Source organism: Sinocyclocheilus grahami, unplaced genomic scaffold, assembly GCF_001515645.1.
Source record: "Sinocyclocheilus grahami isolate Dianchi unplaced genomic scaffold, SAMN03320097.WGS_v1.1 scaffold116.1, whole genome shotgun sequence".
NCBI classification, from domain to species: domain Eukaryota; kingdom Metazoa; phylum Chordata; class Actinopteri; order Cypriniformes; family Cyprinidae; genus Sinocyclocheilus; species Sinocyclocheilus grahami.
Genome location: NW_015505295.1, coordinates 1,301,378 through 1,313,128, shown reverse-complemented (window position 1 = coordinate 1,313,128; position 11,751 = coordinate 1,301,378). Strand labels below are relative to the sequence as shown.

The window sequence follows — 11,751 nt, the reverse complement described above, 5'->3', positions numbered from 1 at the left end:
TTGCTTTTACTCTTAGCTCTTACTACCAGTCAAAAGTGTGGACACATATGCTCATTTGTTTTTAATCTTTACCATGGCAATTTTTCACATTTTAGAATCATAATGAAGTCATCGCGGCTATGAAATAACAAATGAAGGTTTGGAATTACGTAATGTTCAACCAATCAAAAGTTTTTTTCTAAATTTTAGTGTCTTTGTCTAGACATTCAATCAACCAACCCTATGAGATGCATCCTGGGACATTACTTTAGTATCTTTATTAAACGATTTTCCTCATGGGAGCTATTGGCTGGTGCTCACACTGTGACATTCTAGTCTTTATTCCCCTTTTGGGGACATTTGGTCCCTGCAGTGTAGATAAAACCTGACCAACACACACACACACACCCCTCTCAACATCATCATCTTCAGGAGTGTGAAGTACATCAGCGTCCCAATTCTGTGCCTCTCCGTACCCATCTCATCCTTTGTTTTCCTGCTTTTCCTCACTCTTTCATCTTCTCCCTTTATCTTTCTCTTTTCCACTCCTTGCCTGCTCCCTCTCCCTAAATATAGCAGCTTTGAAGCATCCCTCCCCAAAACACACTGCATGACAAAAATCTTTCATGCAGTCTGCGTGTTTGAGAGCAAGAGAGAGAGAAAGCCCTAATCAAGGATGTGATTGCCATCTGTTGTGTATTGATAAAAGGCTAAGAAAGACACTGATTAAAAAAAGGGGGAAAAAGCTGTAGGAAAAAAGAAAGCAGATACGGTGAGTAAAAGAGGAGGAGCAGAGCTATAAAGAGGACACGTGAATAATGCGCATTTTAGAAAGCAAAAAAACAGCTTGCATGTGTAGTAGTACAGAAAGTGTGTAAAAAAAGAGAAAGGAAGTCTGAAGAAAGACACAGAAACCGAGGAGAAAGGGGTTAGCGGAAGAGGAACGGAGAAGGAGTGGGTGACATTTCTGATCCTCGTTTTGTAATTGAATAATAATCTCCTGCGGGACCTGGCCTAGAAGAGCGCGAGTGTGTGTATTAGCACGTTTTTTCTGTGTGAGCTTGTGTGAGACAAAGAGAGTCAAATGAGAAGGGCCTCTGTGAAATTAAACACTGCCCCCTGTTGTTTGATCGGTGCCTCGCACGCAATAAGCATGAAAAATTATCCGGTTTAATGTGCTGTGGCAAAGCATTGAAATATAACTGCTTTTCCGTTCAAGCAGGACTTATACGTTTTAAAAAAGGTCAATGAGATAAATCTTCCACTATTCTTCCATTTTCCTGTCTGTCCATTAGAAAATCCAAAGAATATGACACTGATGCCACTCGAATAGCAAAAACACTGTAATCTTATAATAATGTTTTGTTTGTTTCTCTTTTTCCCCTTCCTCTCTCTTTCTTTCAGCTTGCGGAGAGAGGGCTACACCGTACAAGTCAGCGTTAACGACTACCTGGACATCTACTGTCCACACTACAACCAGAGTCAGCGGGGGGCGCTAGAGCGTGGTGTGGCTGAGCAGTACGTTCTCTATATGGTCAGTTACCGAGGCTATCGCACCTGTGACCCACAGATGGGCTTCAAACGCTGGGAGTGCAACCGGCCGCACGCCCCCCACGCACCAATTAAGTTCTCTGAGAAATTCCAGCGTTACAGCGCCTTCTCGCTAGGCTATGAATTCAACGTGGGTCATGAGTACTACTATATATGTGAGTATTTGTCGCTTTCTAACATTTTTTATTTACAGTTTGTTATTTTGTGTGTTTAGTTTTGAGGTTTCATCGACAGAGCATCAGAGTCACAAACCTCAAAAAGTTGTATTAAGGTTCTGTTGATTAAGAAAAGGAATAATAATTTTTAAATTGTTTAAAATCATAAACATTCACAAGTCATATCAGTTACCTAATAAAAGCTGTTTTATTTTACATGAAGTGGGGCGACTCATGGAGGTTGGTATGCAATGTTATTTTAGTGTCATTGACACTATTATCGTTTTTTTTTTTTTTGTATTTAGAATTCTTTTTTTTTTTTTTTTTGCATTTTCCATTTTTATTTAAATTTTTGTTAAAGTTTTAGTATGGTTTTGTCTTTTTTTAGTTATTGTTTTTATTCATTTTTATTTCAGTTATTGTTATTTTAGTGCATCAACTTAATGTTGCTTTGACAACTAGCTTAAGTAAAATGTTTTTGTTTTTTTACATTTTATTTAATTTCAGTTAACATTTCTTTTATTTCCTTTTTTTTTTACTTTTAGTTAATAATTATAATAATAACCCTGCTAGTATATTCACATGACCAGCCAAATATGAAAGTAACTAAGTTCAACTTAACAAATTAAGCTAAATAAATAACATAAGTACATAAGTGTCCATCCAAGGAAAAAAATTATAATTTGTGAGAAAAAAAAGGAATTTTGCAAAAAATGTTTTGCAAGTTAAGCAGCTTTTCAATGGCCTTCAAGAGAAGAAAAATCCCCCATTTTGGGGAAATTTGCTCAAAATAGAAATGTAAATTAGAGCCAGTGGGGAAGCCATTTTTATTAAACATAATAAATCACACATTGAAGAATTATATTTTTGCTAGCAATCTTCGGCAGATGCCTCATGCTTTAAACAGCAGCATACTAGAACATTCTGGAAGATGATACTAGCCAACTAAATTAATCAGTCACATGACTCAAAGTCTCATTTTTATTTTTGACACCCCTTGGCGAATTTATTCAGTAATTGTGTTGCAGTTAAAGTTTATGAGGATTGTTGTCGAACTAAATAAAAGTTTATACTCTAGCAAGTCTGTACGTTTGTGTGCACATTCTGGAGAGAATCTTAATGTTTCTATTCACTATTTTTTATGCAGTATCCCAATATTTGCATATGAGTTTGTGGATGGAAATCTGGTGGCATGCTATCACAGAAAATACTTCAGACTTGCTCCTCAGTTTGTAAAAACAAGCAAACAATAGAAGTATCTGGGGCAATTACAAATGGATTTCTGTCAACAAACTCAGGTGCAAGTCGAAATTATTTCTGTGGTTATTGACAGCATGCCACAGATGCTGTCCATAGAGCTTAACTTGTATTTAACATAATAATCTTTTAAAGTGTTCTTTAGCTGGCAAGTTCCTGGTTGCAGTAAGCTTACTTTATCTAAACTCCACTGACAGAAAAGGTTATTACACAGGGATAGGCATACTGCTGAGCAGATGGAGGTTTAGTGCTTTGTTCAAGGGGACATTGTTAGCAGAAGTGCCTTGGCAGGATCCTCACTTTCATGATGTGGCGATTGTAATGCAGAGTTTTTTGAGTTCGGAATAAAAGGAGTGAGAACTTTCTGCGTGAGCATCATTATGTGCAGGGTTACAGATAAGTCATACAGATGCGGTTAACAAAAGAAACTTGTGAAGAAAACAATTTGCGACCCCAGTGATCGTCTTTAAAAGGCTTTATTGTTACGAAGCGGTGGTATTAAGCAAGGCGGCGAGTTATTTCAAACACAACCATGTTTCATTCATTTTACCAAATCACAACTGAGAATAAAAAACGCTCCTGAGGACAGGCACAAATGCATCTCTCCCAGCAGTCCATTTGCTCTCAAAACTGCCTTGTTGGTGAAAAAGGGATGGCTTTGTCATCCAGAGGAGCTTGTTATCAGGATATAGGCGTTACGGGCGGCCGCCGATCATCAGTCTTTCTGGCATTTGGGTCAATCACTACCAATTAGAGTGCACTCGTTTTGATTGAAAACTTTTTTAATGCAGGCTGTAAACCGAGTGTTAATAGAGCATTGCTAATGATGATTTTCTGATACATGTCACACCTAATGCTAATAGTCGTCTTCATTAGTGCGGTCTGTAGGCAGGTTATTAGCGATAGCACGACAACTATTTGGTATTGAAAAATGGTATCACACTCAAACATTTCTATGATAATGTGGCCCATATGTATATCAACCTGAAAACAGGAAACGTTATCTTTGTCTGAGCACAGGGGAGTTCGTTTTGGGCCAATTCATCAATCACAGATGGTATCTGCAGCTTGTGGAAATGGATAATTTAATAAACGTACACCGTATCTGTTTAGGGCAATGTTATTTATTTAGTGTTTGTTTTATCTCAGCAGAAGGAGCTTTGCCTTGGATACCTTAAAGGGACTATATCATTTGCTTTGCTCTTTTGAAATAAAGCGTAGACACACTTTGAATCAGGTTGCTACTCATTTCATATGCAAAGTTAGTTATTCTGTGCTCATTTACGTAAGGAAGATTTAAAGGTACAGTAGCAAAAACAACTTGTTTAATTCTAATGGTCAGAGTAGGGACGGAAATGGTCACGAAATATTTCTGTCGTCATTTACCCTCAAGTTGTCTTCATTTTGTCACCATTTACACTCAAGTTGTTCCAAACTGTTTCTGGTACCCATTGACTTTCATAGTAGGGAAAAATACTATGGAAGTCAATGGCTACCAGCAACTGTTTGGTTAACAACATTCTTCAGAATATCTTCTTCTGGGTTCAACAGAAGAAAGAAACTCTTACAGGTTGGAACAACGTGAGGTGGTTCGTAGTAAGTTAGTATTACATTCAGATCCTAAAAGTGATGTCAGTGCATGTCATTGTCCAGTAGGTGGCAGTAGGTTCATGTTTGTGCTGTCATGTGTTGTTGCAGCTACACCAATCCATCACCACGGACACAGCTGTTTAAGACTGCGGGTGTTTGTCTGCTGTTCTACAGGTGAGCAACATCACACACACACATAGAAACAAAAAGCATGCAAACCACAAGTGAAGGTTGTGATGATGGGGTTAATGTGTGTTTGTGTGTGAGCAAACTTTTTTCCCAACTTAATGCTTGAACACGTTCTGTGGCCTTTGATCACAGCCATGTGTGGAGAGCTCCTCTCATCCCCTGCTCTCTCTTTCAGTTTCTCTTGTCACTCTTTGCTCTCTTTTTCTTTGATATCATAACTCATTCATCTCTTCAACACGTTTATTTACATTAATCACTGATCATTCTCAGTTATGTGTGTGTGTGTGACAGTAAATGCTTTGTGTTTACATACTGTACATAATTATCATTTCAAGTTTGAACGAGTGATGTGTATAAATAAGGGATGGCAAGAAAATGTGAATTCAATTTAAAAATGTAAACTCAATATTAAGGCAGCAAATATATGCATTTGACAATAAACATAGCAGCTTTTTTTTTTGGAGTATTATAAAAACACTATACATGAAAAAATGCAAATGCATAGACTGAAAGTTAGAAAAAAAATGTACCCTAATTCCCTCTATACGAGTTTCACAAATCTTCATAAATGCATTTATGTATTTATAATGCTAAGAAAAATTCTAAGACATGCTTTTTAAATGCAAAGTGCATCTAATTTATTATCTTAATACAGAGTTTATGCATCACTTGTTCGAGCTTCTGCAATTTACCGTGATTTTATTGTTGTCATTTTGTAATTTAATACAAGGACATTCATTCATTTTTTAAATAATTGTTCACCCAAAAATGAAAGTTGGTAACACTTTATTATAGGGACCAAATCACAATAACCTAGTTGCTTATAATCATGCATATTACTAGCACATTGGCTATTTATTAGTACTTATAAAGCACATATTCTGCATGACCCTATTCTATACCCCTAATCCGACCCAATAGCTAAATTTAACAACTAGCCTACCTTACTAAGCAGTAATTAGGAGTTTATTGAGGCAAAAGTCGCAGTTAATAGTTAATTAATGGCGAAAATTGGACCTTAAAATAAAGCTTGACCTGAACAGTTTCTTTATCAAAACAGATTTGGAGAAATTTAGCATTACATCACTTGCTCACCAATAGATCCTTTGCAGTGAATGGGTGCCATCGGAATGATAGTCCAAACATCTGATAAAAACATCACAATAATCCACAAGTAATCCACATGATTCCAGTCCATCAATTAATGTCTGGTGAAGTCTGCTTGTTTGAAATAAACAAATCCATCATTAAGGCTTTTTAATATTAACAATTGCTTCTGACTGTAATCTGTAATAATGCTTCCTCCAGTGAAAAAAGTACATCCCCTGTTGCTCTCAAACCATCAAAACCCACTGGCATATTTGTTTAGAATTGATTTTGGACTGTTTTTCACATGCAAAACGTGCTGGATTTGTACATATTTCTCTCCTGATTCAGATTAAATGACTTCCACTGGAGAGAGCAATATTACGAATAGACGACTCGTTTGACTTTAAAAACATCTCTTGATGAATTTGTTTATTACAAACGCAGCTTTTCGTTTCACAAGGTTAGTTGATGGACCGGAGTTGTGTGGATTATTGTGATGTTTTTATCAGCTGTTTGGACTCTCATTCTGACGGCACCCATTCACTGCAGAGGATCCACTGGTGAGCAAGTGATGTAATGCTACATTTATACAAAATCTGTTCTGATAAAGAAACAAACTCATGTATATCTTGGATGGCCTTAGGTTGAGTAAATGTTTAGAACATTTTCATTTTGGGGTGAACAATGCCTTAAGTGTCCAAATAGTCTTTGGGGCCACTGTCTAAACTCAGATCATGTGTTTTCTCTGCTCCAGCCTCTAATGGAGATGACGACTCTAACCAGAATCCACCTGACTACACTGTCAGACCCAAACTGCATGACATTGGTAAGTGAACACACACAAACATGTGAAGCCTGTACACACATTGGCTTTTAGTATTTAACACAAATGTTCATTTGCTCTCAAAAATATGTTTGTTTTAATCTGCCTCGTGAGCATCTGAAATTCCTCATAAAAGCCAGGATGACCATTAGGCCAGATAACGTCCTGTGACCAGGGGATGGCCAATAACAAACAAATGAATGGATTTTTTCAATTATTGCTTCCTCATGCTCACTCAAATATTGTTTTTATTCTAAGAAATCGAGCTGTAAATGTGCAGTGAGACGCATTATGAATGCATCTGAAATGTACGTCCAGGGAATACCCAGAAACCCAAGTTCACATCAGGTTCACAGGAAGGATCATCCGGACACACTGCGGGATGCACAGCTTGGCTCAATGCCCACATGCCCTTGACAAAACACATAACAAAACAAATAGCTGGCACTTTACACCGCCCTAGGCATCCAAAAGCACTCTAGCAGTAGGTCTCTCTATATGTGTGTGTGTGTGTGTGTGTGTGTGCGCGCGTAATGCACAGGCCATTCAAATGGAAACTGATTCTTGTATCCATTTATGAAACACATAAACCACATGAACAAATGACCCTCTATTTGTACGCAGATGCTCCTGCTTCTAAAGCTGTCAACATCCTGTTAGCTTTCCCAAACCGTATATATAAAAAAAAAACACATTGCTGACAGGTCAACCAACCTATTATAAGAAACAAATGGCATGTGTAGCAGTCTTGGAAAGTAAGTTTTACTTTGTTTTCTGTCAACAGCTCCATAATACCATCATTTGTGCTGACGCTGCATTAAAACATTCATTCTGCTTAAGTCTGTGCATAGCACACATTATATAGTGCGTTCCAGTCAGGGATTATCCTCGATGAAACAGATATGATATGATAGGGTTATGGATGTCAAAAAAGCAATGTATAATCACTATTCTGAAAAGACTTTCAAAGTTTAACACAGCCTTAGAGACCTAGGAGACCTGATGTTTCTTATTTCAGCTTGCCAAGTCACAGGCAAAGAAAGCCAAGAAGGTGAAACAGCTAAAAGTTAAAGATTTGTTTTGGCTTTTTCCTCTTTATTTGGCTAAAAGGCTACTGTAGACATATCTATAAATGATTGGCGAGTGGTTGGGTGACCATACAGCCTCTTTTCCCCAGACATGTCCTGACTGGGATTTCTAAATTGCCGAAAATGTATGGGTTTTGGCTTCGTTTTTGTGTTGATATGCTCTCAATAGTCCTCATACATTATATGTGCATGTATTTGCATTGCTTTGATCGTTCTCTGTAGATCCCACCTTCTTGCATACCTCCATTGGTAAATTATGTAAAAAGACTGCACACTATTTTTTAAACGACTTTTCAGTCATTACCTTCAGCAAGTATGAAAACAATAGCAAAACAAAGGCAAAACCCAGACATTTTAGGCAATTTAGAAATCCTGGCCAGGACATGTCCAAGAAAAAGAAGATGCCCTAGTGAGTGGAATCAGACCGTGGATCCAGAAGAGGGTTTAGTCTATTTTTTCACCCTGTTGACCATTGTTGTGAGCCCAATTAATTGCGGTTTTACACTGGCAAATTATGCTTCTGCTATTTTATTGATAAAATAGCACATTTTCCTATACAGCCCATGCCACATTATTGATTTTGCATATTGTTGTGTGGTCATGGAAGTTTAAAAAAACAATGGGAAAAAAGCATATTGGTGTCCATCCAGCATTTTTGTATGCAATATCACAAGATTTGCACAAAAATGAGTAAAACTGGCTACTGAAATTTATTTTATGTATATTATGTAGTGACAGTTCTTTCAAATGTGTAGAAAGTGCTGTTTTATTTTATTTAGCAATATTGCAGTTTTTCACATGAAATACATACACTTAAAAAAAATACCGTTGTTTTTACAAAAATAAAACTGGCAGCTGTGGTTGCCAGAATAATTCAGTAAAAAATACAGTAAAAATGTAAACTTTTTTACAGAAAATTTAAACTAGTCAATCCATCAGCCATTTTCTGCTGAATTAACATAACCTGTCCTATCCCAATAAAAGGCGTAAAATGCCATAAATATAACTTACAGTGCAGCTTGGATTCACAGCTAGAACATTTTTGTTTACTTTTGCACTTTAAACAATTCTGGAACAGTGTTGGATCAGCACTTGTTGTCCAACGTCAAATCTGTCCTTAAGCAAAACTAGTTGAGAACCACTAGGGTATAAGACTATATTTGTTTGACAGGAATGTTGTTCCGGACCCAGCAAAAGACGTTGATCCAGGAACACATCCTACTTTGTCACACACAGAGCAGAACCAGTCCATTAGGATTTGTACCTGCGAGCATCAACAATAACAAATTCCAGACATTTCCATGATGTGTTGACCTGGCTCCGCTGATACGTCCATTGAGCTGTGTGTCTATGTTCACTCACGTCTGCTATCACAACAGACTGTTTAACCTCTAACTGCCCGAGCGGCCTTTATCGACATCCAGCGTGGCTGCTGCAGATAAGAAATGTCACACATTCTTTGTTTATTTCTGTCTGAAATATCCTTCCCAGTCAATTTTATCTCCTGTTTTAATAGATAAGATTTCTCTCTCACTATCTCTCCTCCTTGCTGCTGCTTTTATTTCCTCTTTTCTCTGTCTCTCTCTTTCTAAGTGATTATTTTCATCATCAATAACCCTTGTAGAATGTTATAGAGCTTTGGGGCCAGTAATAATACAGAAAATGAATGGATGAGTTTTATCTTCCTTATATTTGGAGAAGACTGTGGGGAAACCATTACAGTTGCTGTAGGTAATGACATTACTCAAAGAGGACTCATTATTTCCCCTGCTCCCTTTTGTCGTTTGCTGATGTTTAGTAGGTGATAATTTAGCATCTATGTCAACGTCTAACTTTAAGGTACAACTTTTTTTTCCTTTGGTTGCTGTTGCTTAATGATAAATGCATGTGTTCTTGACACTGAGCCATGGTGCTCATGTGAGGTATGCAGGTTTGATTCCAGCCTAGAGTGATGTTCCCATCACATTCTCATTCCCTCACTCTTTTTTCAATAATTTCCCACCTTTCTCTTGAATACCCTGCTGATAAGATTAGCCTAAAATGATGGAAATCGAAATAAACAGCTACAGTTAACCATTGCTCATTGAGATTTTTATATATACGTACATCTGTATGATGTCGCAGTCGTTGGACATTTTGTAATATATATTTCTTTAGTCTTATCAAACAGAATGGAATATTGTTCGTTTTGGTTTTGTTTTTGAAACATTTCAATTATAGAATGAATGTGGTATTGGTATTGAGTACAACATAAAAGCAGTAATTGCGAGAAAGTTTGAAATAAGAAATAAAATCATATTGTAGGCTATAAAATCACATTCAAAGGTTTGGAGTCAGTAAGAATTCAGTGTCACATGATCCTTCAGAAAGCATTCTAATATGCTGATTTGACACTGAGCCATGGTGCTCATGTGAGGTATGCAGGTTCAGCTCCAACCTAGAGTGATGTTCCCATCACATTCTCATTCCCTCACTCTTTTTTCAATAATTTCCCACCTTTCTCTTGAATACCCTGCTGATAAGATTAGCCTAACATGATGGAAATCGAAATAAACAGCTACAGTTAACCATTGCTCATTGAGATTTTTATATATACGTACATCTGTATGATGTCGCAGTCGTTGGACATTTTGTAATATATATTTCTTTAGTCTTATCAAACAGAATGGAATATTGTTCGTTTCGGTTTTGTTTTTGAAACATTTCAATTATAGAATGAATGTGGTATTGGTATTGAGTACAACATAAAAGCAGTAATTGCGAGAAAGTTTGAAATAAGAAATAAAATCATATTGTAGGCTATAAAATCACATTCAAAGGTTTGGAGTCAGTAAGAGTTCAGTGTCACATGATCCTTCAGAAAGCATTCTAATATGCTGATTTGCTGCTCAAGAAACATTTCTTATTATCAATGCTTCATATTTTGGTGGAAACCATGATACTTCAGAATTCATTGAATAGAAAGTGCAATAGTTTTTATTTAAAACAGAAACTTTTGTAACATTATAAATGTCTTTACTGTCATTGATCAGTTTAATGCAATCTTGCTGAATTTAATGTATTAACTTCTTTAAAAAAGGTATATATTTTTGAACATTTTACTCTGAGGCAACTTATATCGTTTTGTAGACTGTTTATCTGTATAAAAAAAGGTTTTAGATGCTCACTAATTTCTTTCCTTCTTTCTTTCTTTCTTTGATCTCTATTTCTCTCTCTCTCAGACGAGTTTAACCCTGAGATCCCTAAACTGGAGAAGAGTGTCAGTGGCAGCAGTCCGTCTGGAGACCGACTGTTAATCACTGTGGCGACGCTTCTCCTCGCTGCTCTCCTCGTGTCCTAGCAACCGTCTCTCTCTCTCTCTGACATTTCTGAGCAAGCAGTCCCGAGCGCTTCAAGAAAAAGATCGCCTTTCGTTCAACCTGTGTGGAAGAGATTATCCAATCAGAACAGATTAACCACTAGTCGAGCCCTAAACGTGGGAGCTAATTGTAGATCTACCGCACCCAAATAGTGGCCTTTGTCTCCACAATTTTGGACCTGGAATAAGGATGACATGCATCGATTTCAGAATTTGCCTTTGTAATGGAACGTCCACTCTTCTCAAAAAAAAAAAAGTGAATCCGTTTAGACAGTGAGGTCTCTACCTCTAGCTACGTCTGTTCTCATCTTCAATGAACCTATCCAGACTGGGGCAGCTCTTGAGGTGGACATTTTGGGATTGACATGAGCTCAAATGGATATGATGAGCATCATAGTGGCCAGTGCTTTGACCTCTGAATCTCAGCTGAGGGACTTGAGGAGTATTGGAGACCTTTGATCTGTCTTAACATTCTGTCACAACACATACCTATGTGACTGCGATATGTGTCAGTCATTGATAGTGCTGCAGCAGAGATCAATAAAACTTGTTTGCCAGTCACTAAGTTCAGGTGTTAGGCTTATGAATCGATCACAGAAAGTCACGGCTGCTGTTTCTGCTAGTTGCCGGGCTGGAGTCTCATCTACATGCTGTAATGCAAACGCTTTCCAT

The 11,751-nt window shown here is 37.3% G+C and overlaps 1 protein-coding gene across 1 annotated transcript in view; it reads left to right on the top strand.

Annotated features, from left to right (window-relative positions):
- efna3a (ephrin-A3a) overlaps nt 1–11,335 on the top strand; it is a 95,745-nt gene extending 84,410 nt beyond the window's left edge. The window contains exons 2-5 of the mRNA XM_016277842.1: nt 1,384–1,685; nt 4,641–4,706; nt 6,565–6,636; nt 10,943–11,335. Coding sequence (XP_016133328.1) covers nt 1,384–1,685; nt 4,641–4,706; nt 6,565–6,636; nt 10,943–11,061 — 559 coding nt within the window. The 3' untranslated portion in view covers nt 11,062–11,335. The remainder of the gene's footprint in view (nt 1–1,383; nt 1,686–4,640; nt 4,707–6,564; nt 6,637–10,942) is intronic.
- Nucleotides 11,336–11,751: the final 416 nt, after the last annotated feature.